The sequence below is a fragment of the Trichosurus vulpecula genome, chromosome 8 (assembly GCF_011100635.1).
Source record: "Trichosurus vulpecula isolate mTriVul1 chromosome 8, mTriVul1.pri, whole genome shotgun sequence".
Taxonomy (NCBI): Eukaryota; Metazoa; Chordata; class Mammalia; order Diprotodontia; family Phalangeridae; genus Trichosurus; species Trichosurus vulpecula.
Genome location: NC_050580.1, coordinates 138,578,540 through 138,597,690, shown reverse-complemented (window position 1 = coordinate 138,597,690; position 19,151 = coordinate 138,578,540). Strand labels below are relative to the sequence as shown.

At 35.5% G+C, this 19,151-nt stretch overlaps 1 protein-coding gene across 1 annotated transcript in view; it reads left to right on the top strand.

Annotated features, from left to right (window-relative positions):
* Positions 1 to 19,151, top strand: part of CERS3 (ceramide synthase 3) — an 85,688-nt gene that overhangs the window by 15,800 nt on the left and 50,737 nt on the right. Inside the window, exons 3-5 of the mRNA XM_036736876.1 lie at positions 290 to 407; positions 8,968 to 9,086; positions 18,521 to 18,578. Of these exons, the coding sequence (XP_036592771.1) occupies positions 290 to 407; positions 8,968 to 9,086; positions 18,521 to 18,578 (295 nt within the window). The remainder of the gene's footprint in view (positions 1 to 289; positions 408 to 8,967; positions 9,087 to 18,520; positions 18,579 to 19,151) is intronic.

Here is a 19,151-nt window from a genome sequence, read left to right as displayed (position 1 = left end):
AACCATTTATTTTAATTCCTAGACTTGGATATAAACACATTTTGATTGCCACAAACTGCATTTTAAAATTGTGTTTAGTGTTTTAATGGGTTTTTTCCCCTTTTTAAGCTACTGCCTTTGTGCAAGTCCTGAAATGTTTCTTTCTCTGTACTTCTGCTATACAGATGTTTGATCCAGATGAAGTCAGCAATAATACAAATAAATGACCAGCCTTTTGGTAGAATCAGAAAATTACAGTTCCACTTTGAGGGCTAAGCTCTTTAATTTCTCTTCTTTTATATTCTTACAGGTTTATTGCCACACCTCTAGCAAAGACTTTGGGCGTAAACAAGAAAATCCCAGAGAAGGTTCAGCATAATCCTGTCTTAGAGCATTTTTTCATCCAGTCCACCAGGCATCCTTCCCAAGTAAGCATATTAATTCTTAGTAGATAGCTTTTGGATTAGAAAACCTCAGACTTACTGTTTTAATCAGGCATCCATAGTTTACCTCATCTGCTTAAAGAATCTGTTCCAGTTGACCTGCAAATGATTTGATTCATTTGGACTCATTTCATTATCCTGCTGACAGGGCACACAGCATCCAAAACAAAATAAAAAATGATAGATAAATACTAATGGTTGATTTAACATAAAGGAATCAATATTTAAGGTCGATATCTTTAATAGTAAGAGGATAAGTTATATTCATCAAAAGGGGATATCCCTAAAACAAAATTAACTGGAAGTTATCCAAGATTTCATGCCTTTGATTTGCAGTGATGCCACACAAGCTCATCTGAACTCTGAACCAGACCTCTTATGATATAGGTCTGGTGACTTCATTAATAGTGGAAGAAATCCATAATTCTGGAGGTGACTGACTCTACTGATCAACCCCAATGAAGTATAGTTCAGACAGAGTAACTTCAAGAATGTATTTTGACTTGTCTTACAAGTCCTCATGTAAATCTGGATGATGATAAGACAGGTCTTGAGCCAACACCCTTGGTCTTTAAGCAAGATTGACTTGTTTTGATCATAAAGTGACATGCTGAGGGGTAAATAACCTGGCAAGTCTGGGACAATTTCCTCCACCAATTTGCTCTGGGATATCCTTAATGCCCTGAACCATCCTTTTATTTTGATTGTTTGTTTGAGGTGATACGGTGCATTGGTGATGGTTTGGTTTCCAGTTCATGTATTCCTTAAACTCTACTAATGTGAATGAAAATATGTTGTTAAAAATTAATATATGCTGACTTTTCTGTGTTTTGCTAATGCTGTTGGCAATACTTCTTTACCTGAGTATTATGAGCCGCAGAAATTTTTCCTTTAAGTTGAGTGACAGGTATTAGTTACAGTGTTTTGTTGAGTCATTTTTCAGTCATGTCTGACTCTTACTGACCCCATTTGGGGTTTTATTGGCAAAGATACTGGAATCGTTTGCCATTTCCTTCTCCAGCTCATTTTTTATGTGAGGAAACTGAAGCAAACAGAATTTAGTGACTTGCCCAGGGTCATACAGCTAGCTTACTAGCCTGTCTGAGACTAGATTTGAACTCATAAAGATGAGTCCTCCTGATTCCAAGCCCAGTGATCTAACCACCTGCCAGCTGCTCTGGTTAAGGTGTTAAGTCATTATAAACGCCAAGATTGGCTCATTCAAAGGTTTCGTGTATGGAGTTCATCGAAAAGTATAAGGCAGTCTCTTAATATATCATCAATAAATTGGCAAATATACATAAAATTGAAGCAACATGGAGCATCCTAGCAATATAAACAACAATTTCCTCATCAGACTATTGATTTTTAAACATAAAATTTAACTCAGAACAAAGATTGATGGTGATGGAAAGATACATGCTTTCACTAGCCCTACAAGTTCATCGAAGTTCTTTATTGACTGCAAAAAGATATAGCCTATTGTTAGGTACCCCACACATCGGTTTAGAGTCTTCTATCTTGCAGAAGCATATTCAATGTAAAAATTTCAATTATCGAGCTAACTGATATCAGTAAGAGTAGCTGTTATATCTGTATCACTATACAGTTCAATGTTTACAAACCCTTTTACATGCATTTTCTTATTTGATTCCTGCAACAACCCTATGAGGTAAATGCTTTTATTATTCACATTTTACAAATGAGGAAGTTGAGGTTGAAAGGGATTAAATGACTTACCCAGGTTGTCATTGCTAGTCAGTGTCAAAGGTAAAATTTGCCCTCAAGTATTTCCAAATCCACATCCAACACTCTGTCACATTTTTTATTAGCATGGTGTATAGGGACCATTCTAAACAGAGGTCTACTCAGGTTCCAGGGAATGAAGCCATACTGCCTGCATGTGCATGTTGGATTGGTATCAGTGACAGATAAGGGTCAAGTCTTCTACAAAACAATGGCATATGTGTATCTACTGAAAGACTAAAGCCTCTCAGTGGCATGGAAGGATTCCTTGACTTCTTGAAAGCTACTGCAGTGGAATATCAGCCGAACTCTAGCTAATTTTGCCATACTGGAAAGGCTTTTAGAGAATGGTCTGGCAACAAGAGACTGTACTTTCCAAGGAATAGTCTAACTAAGACTGGAGAAGCTCATTACCAGCAAGTTGGCCCTGGAAATGATGAAATATGGTCATGGCAACCCTGTGAAGCAAAAGAAAAATGTCTAGTTTGTTTTCTTTTTCATCTTTTTAGTCCATCTGATTCAAGTAGCCTAAGCCAAGTAGAGGTGATTCACTTAAGTTTATCATAGCTAAAACCAACAAATTTCAACAATGAAAACTGGTGGAGATTTTTGTTTGTTTGTTTTGTTGGAAAGTGACAATTTCTATGTTTAATTTTAATAGCTGTAGACCATGGAAATAGTATCATCTAATGAGAGCACAGTTTTAGTATGTGTCACGAGACCTATGAAAGTGTCCTATTCTGATTCTATGGCTAGCTTTAGGTCATTCTTAGTATGAAAAGGAAAAATGATTTCTAGGAAGGGCATGATAATTGGTCTATTATGTAGGTGGGGTGTTAATACTTGATTACAAAACAAGGCAAACTAGAGGCCAGAATCACCCAAGTCATAATCTATCCTGAAATTATGAAATAACCAACTTGTTCTTACCTCAAGCATGATTCTAACCTTCTGGGTGTTTGGCTTCTCATTTTTAATTGGGGGCTATACAAAATATCAATTTCATCTTTTTGTTATTACAAATGGTCATGTGATCAGTCATATTAATTGAATGTAATTATATATCTTTTAAGAGGAAAAAAGAACCAAGTAACATGTATAAAGTGGAGACTATTTCAGAGGTGGATTCCTTTTTAGGGGCCTGAACCCATTTGGAACTTTAAAAACTCAATTGGTCATAATTTTAACATAAGATATGAAAGGAAATATCATATTATCAGACATTTGCTCTACTTACATGACTTGAAACTATACACCAACTCTAAAACAAGTTACTCAAGATATTGAATTATGAGTAAATCTTGTATGTTACACTCTTAGAATGTGATTTGAATAAATGATAAATATATTTACTATCAAAAAAGAAAAAAATTTTACCCAAAGGAAAACTTTGCAAATCGGCGGAATTAACCACTTAATAATTAGAGAAAATCTTTTCAAAAAGAGCATTCTGTTTATTGAATTACTGAATTTTAGAGCTATGTGTGACTTTAGGCATTATCCAGCCCAATCCCTTCATTTTACAGTAGGAAATAGAATCAGAGGGATCATCATTTTATTAGGTCACACAGCTGGAAGAGCCAGTTATAGAACCTGAATTCTCATTCTCTTTCCATTATACAATATGATTCTTATCAGTAAAGAAAAAAAAACACATACACACAGGATAGATAGTAAAATTAAGATAGTATAGTAGTGTTTACTGTACACAGTCTAAATTATTTGACAGGTCAGCATGATTTAATATAGCTCTAAATAGTACCATAAGTAATAGAATGAGACTTAGGTCCTATAACTTGAATTATAGTGATTTGAATAATATTATGTTGGAAGTAACTCACTAGTTCCATAGTCCTAGAGAAGACTGATGAGTGGTAAAAATGAAGGACAGAGATAAACAGAGTACCATCAAGACTATGTATTGATATATCGTATATATCATTCAAGATGTGCTATGGAAACAGTTGCTCTACCATCCCAATAAGGTGACAAAGGGCTAATTGAGATCACCAACTTACGTTGTGAAATCAAGGCGTTATTTCTGTTGTATCAGACCATAACCTATGTATATTGGTTAGTAAAAAATTACCATAGTTTTATACCATTGGAATTTAGGAAAATAGTATATAATAACCCAATACTTTATAATAAATGTCCGTCAACATATTCACACATGTTATCAAAAAGAGATTCAAAGTACTTCTGCATATCAGCTTGGAAAAGATTATGTAGATAAAACTGTCAAATTTATAGGAAGGGGAATGCAAGGTTATTTGTTGGGTATGACTGAAAATTTTGTTGTGATGATTCAGGATAGAATTATTACCCCTAAAAAGTATTGCATACATATAATGATGAAAAGTTTGGCAATACGTACAGATTGTGTATGATGTGGCTTTGTGACTAGTGACAGTGGAACAAAGTATGCTTCACTTTGGCTACCATGGATTACACTCATATAAATAATAATATTATAATAATAATACTAAAATCATACATAGCAGCCAGTCCTCAAATATGACTTCATAAATTAACACAGTATTGAACACATATCGACCGAAGAAACACAGCATATATGTATGTAGAGGTATATGTGCATAGATATATGTGTAATGTGTATGTACATTAATGTAACTACTTCCAGATGTATTGGGATAGTGCCATAATAACAAACCAGCAATCCTAGCCAGCAGATCAAATATTCTGCTATTTGATAAAACTAATAATGCAGTGGAACTTATTGGGCTAGCAGTTTTACTTTGTAAAAACATCAAAAAACCTATATCCCTTCTCCCCAAACCAACAAAATCCCCTCAACCTCCAAACCATAAATGTGCTGCCCTGGTAAAGAAGTTAAGGCAAATGTGGAATTAATAGTGGCTAGCATTTATATAAGGCTTTAAGATTTGCATATTACCACATTTGATCTTCGAAGAAATCCTGTTGCTTGGGGCCACACAGGTGATATGTCTGAGAGAGGATTTAAATTCAGTTCTCCTTGGGTTCAAATCCAGCACTGCATCCACTACTCTAAATATTGGTCTCAAATGAGAGAACCTAAAAATGAAGAAGGTTATCTTGAAGACTAAGGTGATTTCATGTATGGATATGTAAGGGCGTCATAGTTGTACTCTTATTGTGGTGTCAGTTCAAAAGTCTCTTTCTCCTCCTCTTCCTATCTATTTCTTGTTTGGCATGGAGAGGAAATGGGTGAAGTGGATTCCACGCTTCTGTCCAGCTGCCTTGGTACTGCAGAGTTCAGAGAAACTATTCAAGAGAAAACTGAACACAGTTCCCAGATATGTCTTTCCATACTTCCTTGTATGCTTCATAGGGATAGGTATGAGGACTAGATCTGTGCTTTTACTGGTTAGAAAACTCTCAGGCAGGGAAATCCTTTCTACCAATGCAGGTCATCATCTTCTGTGTAGTTTATAATCTTTTTTTCATGTTCATTTGCATTTACCTTTTTATTTTTCTCTTGACTCCCATATTTGTATTTCAGATTTTCTTCTATTTTTTAATTAAATTTTATTTTACCAGAACACAAATACAAAGTAGAGAAAAGAAACAAAAGCATATCATAAACTTAAATATTGAAACTTAAATATAAAGCAAGCAAGAAAAAAAAGCATGTCATGTGCATAGCAGAACATAGGAGAGGATTCAAAATATGTAACAATAAATTTTCATTTCAAGAAAGCCTGTATGATAAATAATACACCTGTGTGTAGTTTATAATCTTGGAGAGCTGCCAAGAACACTAAGAGATTAAGTGACTTGCTCAGGGTCATAATCCAGTATGTCAGAGGTAGGATTTGAATCCAAGTCTTCCTGGTTCTTAAACCAGCTCTCCATCTACTATGCCACACTGACTCTCTTTGTATGCTCCAAATTAATCATTTTTATTTCACTATATTAAATTAGCATACTCTATATACCAATATTAAATATTGTCATAATTGAACATATAAGTTGGTTTAATTTTTTGTTATTACAAATAAAGCAGCTCTGAATAGTTTTTGTACAGTTATGTTTTGGGGATAGGATTTTAGGTGTGGTTTGAAAGATAGGATCCATTTTTTGCTTTTATTCCATATTTACATGTTGCTGTCCAAAGTGTTTCTTCTAGTCTGCAGTACTAACAACAGTTTCCCCGTAGCATTGACAATATCTTACCCCCATCCCAAGTTTGGCAGTTTTAAAGTGATATCTTAAGGTTGTCTTGATTTGCATTTTCTTGATTATTAGGGAATTTGAGCAACCTCTCATATGGTTATTAAAGTTGTATTTCTCCCTTTATGAATTGTCTATTAACTTTCCACTGGAAAGTATGTATTATTAGTCTTATAGATTTCTGTATATATTCTGGATGTCCCACCTTTATCTGGCATATTTGCTGCAAATATTTTTGCAATGTTTTAAGCTACATAAATTTTGTGTAATAATCCAACATGATTTTATATATTCATGTTATTCCAGACACTAAGTCATTTTCTTATAGTAGCACATATTTCTCTTTCCCAAAAGAGAAGTAGGAATTAATTTCATCATTGAAATTATTTGGGAGTGGTTTAGAAATGTATCATATGTTACTGATTAGGTATGAAAACAAATGATCAATATTGGTTTGAGTTGGCCCCAAGTTAATTTCCAGAATTGTTGAAAAGTATGGTATAATAAAAGGAATATTGGACCAAGAGTTAAGAGTTTTAGGACCAGATGTGCCACTAACTAACTATGACTTCTTGGAAAGAACATAGTGTATTAAAGAGAATAGGAAATTTTTACTAAAGACATCAAGGTTTAAGTCCTGGCTCAAACTTACTAGCCCTGACTGAAGACAGGTTATATAATCTTTCATCCTCGGTTTAAGAGAGACAACAAGGTATAAGAAAAAGAATGTTGTATTTGGAGCCAGAGGACCTGAATTCAAATCCCATCTCTATCATGTAACTTTGGGCAAGTCACTTAACCCCTCTGTGCCCAAGTTTCCTCATCTATAACATGAGGGAGTTGAACTAGATGACCTCTGAGGCCCTTCTGATTTCTAAATCATTTAAACTTTCAAGGCTTTAGTTTTCTCATCTGTAAATGAGAGGGTTGAACTAAATAATGTCGAAGTCCTTTATAGCTTTAAATTTCTGTTCATTGGGTTTCAATAACAGGATCTGTGAAGGGGTAATTGAGCATCAATAATTTCTAAGTGTTTCTTTAAGTTTTAAAAAATTCTTATTCTAAGCATACATACCTCTTAATTATTTTCACTAACATGTGAAAATGGTACATATATTTTTTTAAAAAATTATATGATCTTCTAATAATTTATATTTGCCTTTGTAGTGGATGGCTTTTTCTGTGTTTTGTTATTTTTTTCTCCTAATACTTCTTTTAACTTGCTGTAGAAAACGGTACTTTAGTTTTAAGAATTCTATGAATCTTCTTGTGCCAAAAGTGTCAATATTTTTTGTTTGTCCAATTACCCTCTGTTTAATTTGCACAAATATTTCAAAGATCTATGATTTAATTGATGTGGGCATTCCTTCAACAATGCAATTCATAACCTCTCTATAACTTAGGAGACAGTTTTTAAAAGTTGCTGTGACTGAAAAATTTGTCACTTTTTGGCAAATATGACTCTGAAATAAGAAAAAAATCCTCCCACTAAACTCAAACTCAAAACCTTTCCAGGCTTTTTATCACTTTCCAGATCATGCATTACACTGATAACCTTTGAGAGCCAGGGTCGCTAGTATCCCAAGATGCATTGGATGAGTACTTTAATGGAAATACAAAACTGCCAATTGTCTACCTGGCTTTCGTGGCACAGTTTTTTATGGTTTTAAAACTATGGCAAACTCAGATTTGCATTCCAGCATGTATATTGTTAGAAATTACTATTGGTTTATAGATGGCAGGTCTTGAAGGAATATCTTATTTCTGAGAATCTCATAGAAGTTTGTTTCAAGTACAATCAGCATTAACTTAAAAAAAATTTTGAGCTCATAGCTCAAAGTGTCTGCCTTAAGGTCATGCAGAAAATTGCTAATATAGTTTCCCTTAGTTCCACTACAATGACTAACATTTGGTCCTGATTCTTCTTTTTTAAAAAATAATATTTTATTTTTCCAGTGCATGTAAAGATAATTTTTAACATTGATTTTAAAAAAATTTTAGTTCCAAAATTTCCTCCTGCTTCCCCTCTTTCCTCCCTTCCTGAGACAGTAAGCAATCTGATATGAAACATATAAAACATATTTCCATGTTAGTCATGTTGTGAAAGAAGAAACAGACCAAAAGAACACACACACACACACAAAAGTGAAAAATAGTATGCATTAATCTGCATTCAGACTCCATCAGTTCTGTCTCTGGAAGTGGATAGCATTTTTCGTCGTGAGTCCTTTGGAATTGTCTTGGTTCACTATCTTGCTGAGAATAGTGAAGTCATTCACAATTCATCATTATAACAATATTGCTGTTACTATGTACAATGTTTTCCTGGTCCTGTTCACTTCACTTTGTATCAATTCAAGTGTAAGTTTTTGCAGGTTTTTCTGAAATCATCCTGTTTGTCATTTCTTATACCACAATAGTATTCCATTATAATCATATACCACAATTTGTTCAGCCATTCCCCAATTGGTGGGCATCCCCGCAATTTCCAATTCTTTGACATCACAGAGAGAGCTCCTATAAATATTTTTGCACAAAATTTTTGGTCTACTGCTTCTTGATTGCCCTCTATATGCATTTATTATTGATTAGTCATTCATATGTTTGTTCTGTCCCTTTGCAGAATGATCTATATGGTCTAGCAAAGAAGTGTAACCAGACTGTACAGCAGGTTGAAATATGGTTTAAGAGACGGCGTAATCAAGAAAGGCCTTGCAGACTAAAGAAATTCCAGGAAGCTTGGTAAGAAGGAAGCTAGAAGCATGAATAGTTTTGTAGTTTTGTGCACATGTGCATAACCTAAAGTTTCGGATATTATCCACACAATTTTTTTTCAATCAGTTCATCTATTCAAGGGGTCGATGCTTACTCTGTTTGCTAACTTATAATTTAGAACTTCATTATCTTTTTTGCAGCTGCAACGCAGATTGTATGAGGGAAGTTCGATTTTCCCTTCAGAATATAGTTTAGGATGACATCTACTATTGTCTGAATCAGATATTTAACGTGTCATCTCCATGTAGATTGAGAAAACTTACTGTGTCATATTTGAACAGGACAGTCAGGTTGGGCTAGGGCCTCAAGCTGAATTCTTGCGACAATAGGTTTTGATAGTTTACTAGGGCAGTATTTTAATAGTTTACCAGGGAAGATTTCTTTTTCTCAGTTGGGCATGGCTACTTCTATGCAAAATGTCATTGTATTTCAGAATACCTCAGCTCTTAAAGGTATGGACACTAGTACCCATACAAAAGTGAGATACAAAAGACATTACTTTTCATTTTTTCCCTTTACTTTGGTCCCAAACTTTTCCTTCTTGTAAAGAAAAATTGTTGACATCTTTTGTTTTTAAATTATCCTCATTTTTTCAATAAATCTCTTCCCCACCAGAGAGCTATCGTTTATAATAAAGAAAAAAAAAGATGTTTAGCAAAACTAACCATCACATAACCTAGTCTCATATTATTTTCAATTTTCCATATTTATACCCCATCCCTTCCCATCCCCACTCTTGCAAAGAAAAGAGGACAAATGTATCCTCATAACTATTCTTCAGACATAAGCTTGATCATTGTAATTACACAATGTTCAGTTTTGATTTTGTTTCGGTTTTTTATTTCCATTTACATTATTGTAATAATTACATATGTTATTTAACTAATTCTGCTTGCTTTACTTTGTATCTGTTCCTATGAATCTTCCCTCTGATATCAACATATTCATGTTGGCTATTTCTTACAGTGCAATCATATTCTATACATTAATGTACCATAATTTGTTTAGCCATTCCAAAATTGATGGGGAATTCTACTTTTTCCCAGGTCTTTGCTACTACAAAAAGGATTACTGTAAATATTTTGATGAATATGGGCCTTTCTTTTTATTTTTGAATTTCTTGGGTCATATGCTTAGTGGAGAGATATCTGGGTCAAAAGGTATGACATTTTAGTTACTTCTTTAGCATAATTCCAAATGGTCCAGACATTTTTTTCAATTAGATTGATGTTGGATCTCAAAAATATTTTTTCAGCTCTCTTACTTTTCTACATTAATGATATGAATAATTGTGATGCAGGGTAAAGTTTAGAGGAATATTCCTAAATATGCCTCTTGAAATAAGGTCTCATTTCTCAGCGTGCCATGATGCCAAGACTAATTCATATTTCATTTTCCACTTTTGACTTGAAAAACAGAGTCTAGTTTGTTTCTTAACTCATTTTTGCTATTTGAAACACTTGTTCTCACCTCTTGAATTCTACTACACATGCCACTTGGCTCTGAACCAATGTCTAGAATGTTACTGCAAAATATTATGAAGTAGAGTTTTCCCCAGGAACTGGTACTGGGGTGCACGATTCCTTGTTATTCTTCATGGCAAAGATGACTCTTATTTTTTTTTCTACTGGACAGGTGCTATTTCTACATCTGAGCCCAGAATTAATGCACTCATCTTATGATAAATTCTTATTTAGAGAGAGCATAGTGAGAACATCTTCAATTACCCTTTTCAGTTAAATTTTTTCATGTTATCAACCATTTATTTTTTTTCCCTCACATACTCTCACCATACTGAAAAAAAAGAGAGAAACAAAAAATCCTTAAAATTATCTGTTCATATTCTTTGATCATTTGGGGAAATAGCTCTTATTCTTATAAATTTGAATCAGTTCCTTATATATCTTGAAAATGAGATCTTTAGCAGAGAAACTTGCTCCAAGTTTCCCAGTCATCTATTTCCCTTCTAATCTTAGCTGCATTGGATTTATTTGAATACAACTTTTAAAAAGTTTATGCCACCAAAATTGTCCATTTTATTTTCTGAGATCCTCTTTTATTTTGGCACAAATCTTTCTATCTATACATCTGAGAGGTAATTTCTTCCTTATTCTTCTAATGTTTATTATGGAGCCTTTTATTTTTTTTTGGGGGGGGGGTTAAATCTTATTTTTTTCCATACCTTATTATTTAATATTTTTTAGTTTTCAGCATTGATTGCCACAAGATTTTGAGTTACAAATTTTCTCCCCATTTCTACCCTCCACCCCACTCCAAGATGGCATATATTCTGATTACCCCATTCCTCAGTGAGCCCTCCCTTCTATCTCCTCACTCCCCCTCTCCCCCCATCCATTTTCCCCTTACTTTCTTGTATGGCATGATAGATTTCTATGCCCCATTGCCTGTATATCTTATTTCCCAGCTGCATGGAAAAACACCTTTCTTTTTGATCATCTGCTTTTAAAGCTTTGAGTTCCAAATTCTCTCCCCTCTTCCCTCTCTACCCACTCTCCCTAAGAAGGCAAGCAATTCAACATGGGCCACATGCGTATCATTGTGCAAAACATTCCCATAAATAGTCATGTTGTGAAAGACTAACTGTATTTCCCTCCATCATATCCTGTCTCCCTTTATTTAATTTTCTCCCTTGATCCTGTCCCTTTTTAAAAGTGTTTGCTTTTGATTACTTCTTCCCCCTATCTGTCCTCCCTTCTATCATCCCCTCTTTTTTATCCCCTTCCACCTACTTTCATGTGGGGTAAGATACCCAATTGAGTGTGTATGTTATTCCCTCCTCAGGTCAAATCACTCATTCCCCCTCACCTGCTCCCTCTTGCCTTCCAGTGAACTACTTTTTCTTGCCACTTCTATGTGAGATAATTTACCCCATTCTATCTCTCCCTTTCTCCCTCTCTCATCCCCTAATTTTATTTTATTATTAATTTTTAGGTATCATCCCTTCATATTCAACTCACCCTGTGTGCTCTGTCTATATATATGTATATTCCCTTCAACTACCCTGACACTAAGAAAGGTCTCATGAATCATATACATCATCTTTCCATGTAAAGTTCAACTTTAGTTAAAGTCCCTTATGATTTCTCTTTCTTGTTTACCTTTTCATGCTTCTCTTGATTCTTGTGTTTGAAAGTCAAATTTTCTATTCAGCTCTGGTCTTTTCACTGAGAAAGCTTGAAAGTCCTCTATTTTATTGAAAATCCATATTTTGCCTTGGAGCATGATACTCAGTTTTGCTGGGTAGGTGATTTCTTGGTTTTAATCCTAACTCCTTTGACCTCCAGAATATCATATTCCAAGCACTTTGATCCCTTAATGTAGAAGCTGCTAGATCTTGTATTATCCTGATTGTGTTTCCACATTACTCAAATTGTTTCTTTCTGGCTGCTTGCAGTATTTTCTCCTTGATCTGGGAACTCTGGAATTTGTCTGTAATATTCCTAGGAGTTTTCTTTTTGGCATCTTTTTGAGGAGACAATCTGTGGATTCTTTCAATTTCTATTTTACCTTCTGGCTCTAGAATATCAGGGCAATTTTCCTTGATAATTTCTTGAAAGATGATGTCTAGGCTCTTTTTTTTGATCATGGCTTTCAGGTAGTCCAATAATTTTAAAATTCTCTCTCCTGGATCTATTTTCTAGGTCAGTGGTTTTTCCAATGAGATATTTCACATTGTCTTCCACTTTTTCATTCCTTTGGTTCTGTTTTATAATATCTTGATTTCTCATAAAGTCACTAGCTTCCACTTGCTCCAGTCTAATTTTTAAGATGGTATTTTCTTCAGTGGTCTTTTGGACCTCCTTTTCCATTTGGGTAATTCTGCCTTTCAAGGCATTCTTCTCCTCATTGGCTTTTTGGAGCTCTTTTGCCATTTGAGTTAGTCTATTTTTTAAGTTGTTATTTTCTTCAGTATTTTTTGGGGTCCCCTTTAGCAAGTCTTTGACTTGTTTTTTATGGTTTTCTCACATCACTCTCATTTCACTTCCCAATTTTTCCTCTACTTCTCTTACTTGCTTTTCCAAATCCTTTTTGAGATCTTCCATGGGCTGAGACCAATTCATATTTTTCTTGGAGGCTTTTGATGTAGGCTCTTTGACTTTGTTGACTTCTTCTGGCTGTACGTTTTGGTCTTCTTTGTCACCAAAGAAAGATTCCAAAATCTGAGTCTGAATCTGAGACCATTTTTGCTGCCTGGCCGTGTTCCCAGCCAACTACTTGACCCTTGAGCTTTTTGTTTGGGGAATGGCTGCTTGTAGAGTAGAGAGTACTTTGTCCCAAGTTTGAGGGGCTGTGCTGCTATTTTCAGAGCTACATCTGGTGCTCTGGAAGCAGCCCCAGAGCTGCACCGCTTCCACACCCCTGGGGCTAGGGCAGACTGTGCACTCTTTTCACCCCTTTCCAGTAGTCTTTCCACGAACCTTCTCTGTTGGCTTTGCTATGTGTGGGTTGAAAAGTCTGGTAACTGTCGCAGCTCACTGATTCACGGCGCTCCACCCTGTTCTGCCCGGCTCCCAGTCTGGTTGGTCCTGGCGCAGCCCACACTGGGCTGTGTTCCACTCCATGCAAGATAGACCCTTCCCAGTGACCATCCAGGCTTTCCTGGGCTGCAGCCCTGCTTCCCTCTGGTATTTTCTGGGTACTGCAGCTCTAGAATTTGTTCAGAGCCATTTTTACAGGTGTTTGGAGGTATCTGGGGGCAAACTTAAGCAAGTCCCTGTTTTCCAGCTGCCATCTTGGTTCCGCCCCTCTATGGAACCTTTTATAACTAGATCATGTGTTTATTTGGAGTTTATCTAGGTATATGGTATGGACTCTAAACCTAATTTGTCCCAGACTTTGTTCAGTTTTTTCAGCAGTTTTTGCAAAAGGTTGAAGTATTACCCCAGTCAGTGGGGTCTTTGGGTTTATCAAGTACCAGGCTGGCAGGTTTGTCTGCTTTGGTAAATCATTTACCTAATCTCTTCCTCTGGTTGATCTCTGTATTTTTAACCAGTACCAATGTTTTTATTATTATTATTTTGTAGTATAGCTTGATATCTGGTATTTTTAGGTCTTCTTCTTCCCCATTCCTTTTCATTGTTTCTCTGGATATTCTTCACCTTTTGTTCCTTCAGATAAACTCTGTAGTCTGGCAAACTTAAATACTCAGGGAGCGCAATTTGAGAACAGTATTGCCAATGGATTTTTACACACTGTATCTTCTTCTGAAAGTTGATGGCTTCTGCAGAACTCTGATTAGAAAACAAAACTTCCAGTTATGCTTACCAATTAATCACTTGTCTTTCATTGAATACCTATTAAATACTCAGTTCATGGATGGAGATGAAATTGTATAAGACATGGTCTCTGCTCTAAGATTATAGTCTAATAGCAAGATATTAAACTAAGACAAATAATAATGTTTACATAGTCCAGGACTATGTAAAATGGTTTGATATGGGCTAAAAGTATTGCAGGAGTCCCTTTGTTCAACAGATTATTTATTAAATACTTGTTGCTTACACTTATTTGGAGGTAGGACTTGAGCTGGGCCTTGAAGCACAGGTAGAATTTGGATGATGGGAAGGACAACATATCCCACATGAGGGGAATATAAGTACAGGAGTGGAAATGACTTTGATGGGCTTATAGAATCAATAGGTAGCAAACATTTATCAAGCACCGTGTTCCAGGCATTGTGCTAAGCTGGAGATATAAAAAAAAAAGAGGCAAAATAAAAGTCCTTGCCTCCAAGGACCTCACAATCTAAAGCAGGAGTGGGGAACCTACAGCCTCAAGGTCTCATATGGTCTTCTAAGTTCTTGAGTGCTGCCTTTTGTCTGAGTCCAAGTTTTATAGAACAAATCTTTTTATTAAGGGGATTTATTCTGTGAAGTTTGGATTCAGTCAAAGGGCTGCACTTGAGGATCTAAAAGACCACATGTGGCCTCAAGGCTGAAGGTTCCCCACCTACCATAAGAAGATTGGTCAGATTAGAGTGGAGGGTTCAGGTAGTCAAAAATGAAGCTGGATATGTAGGGTCAAAATCCTCTTGTTTGGAAAAAGTTGGGAAGAAAGAGTACTGTTCTAAGTAAAGATTTATACTAATGTACTAAGTAAGGGATTGAAAACAGGAAAAGAAAGTAAAGATTTATATCAGACCCTCTAAGCTAGATAACAATGAAGAAATTTGCATATGGCGATTTATTTATCACTGCTACTCATGGTCCTGTGTACTTTGTACAATCATTTAAAGATTTTTACTAATCAACTGACCCATAATTTTAAAAAAAATCATGCTATCATTACTTCATTTGATCAGTTATTGAGTATAGTGATACAGAAATCATTTATATATGGGTATACAGCCCTTTTGAATTTTTTTGCAACCATATTTCTTTTTTTTTAAAAGCATTTTGTTATGAACTTATTTTTAAATAACATTAAGTCAATTATACATACTTTGAAAACCATGTACATTTTACATTTAGAATCATTTACATCAGAAAATGAACTTAATATGCACATCACCTTACTAACACCTAGACAACTAAGTGGCTCAGTGGATGAAGTGTTGGGCTTGGATTCAGAGAGACTTGAGTTCAAGAAAGAGGGTACATAGGAGGGAAAGGATGAAGGTAGGAAAAGAAAAAAAGGAAGGTAGGTAGGAAGGAAAGAAGGAAGGTAAGTAGGAAAGAAGGAAAGGGAAAAAGAAGGGGAGGAAGAAAGATTGGGAAGGAGGCAGGGAGGAAAGGAGAGAGGGAGGGAAGAAATGGAAAGAAGGAGAGGAGGAAGGAGGAAGGGAAGGTACACAAGAATTTATTATGTGCTAAGCACTTTATAAATATTATCTTATTTGATCCTCATAACTGCCCTGGGAGATAGGTGCTATTCCTATTCCTATTTCGCAATTGAAGAAACTGAAGCATACAGAGGTTAAGTGTCTTGCCCAAGGTCACACAGCTAGTGAATGTTGGAGGCTGAATTTAAGAAAGTCTTTTTGATTTGGCTCAGTGCTCTTTCCAAAAGTACCACCTAGCTGCCTCTAGAGATATGGGGTGGGGGTGGGGGAGAAGAAGGGGGAAAGGGATTTAGGGGAGGGGGGTAAGGTTGGACGGGGAAGAGATAAGAAAAATGTTGCAAATGGGGTTGATGTTACTAACTCCAGGGGATACAGGCAACCACTACAACTCGTACCATCAGGCACCAGGTCACTAGGTCCCTCTGCTTTACTCTTGCCTAGTCACCAGTTTATTTCACTCAGATTGCCATCCTTAGCACCTCAGCTCCAGTCTTGTCCTCCGCAGTCATTCAATAAACATTAAGTAAACACCTACTATGTGCCAGGCACTGAGCTAAGCTCTAGGATACAAATAAAGGTAAATATCCCTGCTCCTAAGGGGCAGCGCTTTCCTCTCCCCAAACTGTCTGCCTGATGTACAGGTTTCTGAGGGGTAGTCTCTCTTTTCCTTTGCACAAGTTGGTTCACGATCACCAACAATTACGGGAATTTGCAGGGTGATTAGTAGCGTCTGCCCAGTCCATTAACAAATCTCTATGGTAACAACTCAAGGGAATAGGCCAGCCCGAGTTAAATTTGTAAAATGAGAAAATTGGACTAAATGACCTAAAGTCTCTTTCTGCTTTCAATTGTAGGATGCGACCATTAAGTAGGTATCTCTTGACTTCTTAACATATACTCACAAAAGAGCAGGAATTTTTCCATCGTGTCAGGGCAGGTTCAGTCTTGAATTGCATTTTTCTTCTTCAGTTTTCTGGATAATCCCAAGGCATTCCTCATTTTAATCCGAAGTTTTGTTTTGTTTCAGTTAGCCTTGACTTGGCTAAACATTTATTCCTTTCAAGTAAACGTTTCCATTGAAGTCAAGTCAATAAACATTGATTAAGCACCTGCTATGAGCCAGGCACTGTATGAAGTGCTGGAATATCTAGAAAAAGATATTCATTGCAGAAGCACACTGTGATTTCAAAATCAATACATTCAGAGTCAGTATTATTAAACGAATCAAAAGGACTGGGAACAGTCTTTTTCCAGACCTATATCTTCCCATCCTCAGTCAGCTATATTCCACTGACAAACCATTTGTGATTCTGTCAAGGTCATCTCTCAATGTTAATTTTCCTCATTTTGCCCTTTTCCCACTACCAGCCTCTTAAAGATTCAATCTCCCAGATACTTTTGGCTTTTCCAGAAAAAAATCCAATTTTTTCTTCTAATTTAGTCTTATACTAATAAATATAGGAAAATTACATTTAACTCTTTTGAGGCAACCAAATAGATATGATACTGAAAATTATGACCTTGTTATGATTCTTGCCTAGTAAAGGTTATTCTTTCACATTATACTCTCTCATACCAGCCAGATTTTTCTTATTTATTCCAACCCTAGTTGGAATAAATAAGAAAAATACATAGAAATGTTCTATGAATGCAAGTTCATTTCATAAGCAAGTGCAAAAGTAAGTTGAGACAGTTTTGAGACCTCATTTGGAAACTTTTAGATAGTTATCCTTTGGGATATTTTCTTGATCCTATGATGTGAATAATTGGACCTTATAATTTTTCTCTTGTGGAAGCAGGAAATGAGGGATAAGACTGTATTTTAGATTTCCCTGGAAGAAGTAGGTTATATGTGAAGAAAGTTTTCATTAAAAAAACTGCTTTGGGTATATAATGTAAAAATGATATCATTGGCTAAGTCAAAAATCTTTTAAATGAATATGTTCTTATCACTCCTTGTTAGGTAGAAAATATCTCCTTCTTCTATTACTTTTACAAAGAAAGCATCAGTCTAGAAAGACAGTTAGACACGTACCTAAAAGAGCCAGTTTGATAATGTAAAGAATGTTTGGAGGACCTCCATTCAAAAGTCTCCTTTTTGTTACTAGCTTAGTTGCTTTGGGAAAATTACTTAACCTCCCTGGGCCTCAGTTTTCTCATCTCTAAAATTAAAGTGCTAGGCCACATGGCGTCTGAGATCCCTTCTGTCTCTAGGTTTATGATCTTATGATCCTGGGAACTGAATTCTAGTTTTAGCTCAATCCCTAACAAGCAGTATGATCTTGGGATCATAGATGTAGAACTGGAAGCAACCTCTTGAAATCATTTAGTCCAACTTCTTCATTTTATTGATGTGGAAACTGAGTTCAAGAGGGATTGTACCTTGACCAAATTCATGCAGACAGAAATAAGTAGTAGGGCTAGTATCTGAACCCACATCCTCTGAATCTGAACAAAGTAGTCTTTTCAGCATGCTATGGCGCTACCTCTGTTTTCTCATATGAAAAATGCAAGGATTGGACTAGGTGGATCTTGAAGGTTCCTTCTAGGGCTAACATTACATAATTCTCTGAATGAATACTTTCCTTTATTTTGGCAGCTGGAGATTTACATTTTATTTATTCTTAACTATTGCTGGCATTGGATTTCTATATGATGTAAGTTACCTTTTTAATATCTTTTGTTAGACTCTAGTCTTTTAAAACGTCTTGCCTATGAGTTTATTATGATGTAATAGTGTCAGTAAGGTAAACAACTTTGAAAAGCATTTTATTGAGATTCTTACGATAAAATTAATCATGTTGTACTTTGAGTTAATGTATGATTTCATTGATGTGGGTACTTCCTCCAAGATGTAGATCATCATCCATCCAGGCCTTCCTTAGGAGGGCTGATATAGAATTAGCATTAATTATTTCAGAAGTAACTTCTTTTAAATTGCATTTTAGGAACAGTTATACCCTTTGTAATATGGTTCTTTAAACAGAATTGTTGGCTATGTTAGTAATAGTTTATTATATATGATAGATATGCATATATGCATATGTATGTGTGTACATATATATATGTATATATATACATATATATGTGTGTGTGTATATATATATATATATAAATATATATATGGAGAGAGAGAGAGAGAGAGAGAGAGAGAGAGAGAGAGAGAGAGAGAGAGAGAGAGAGAGAGAGAAAAGAATATTACAAAATGTATCAGATATTTCAGTGCTACC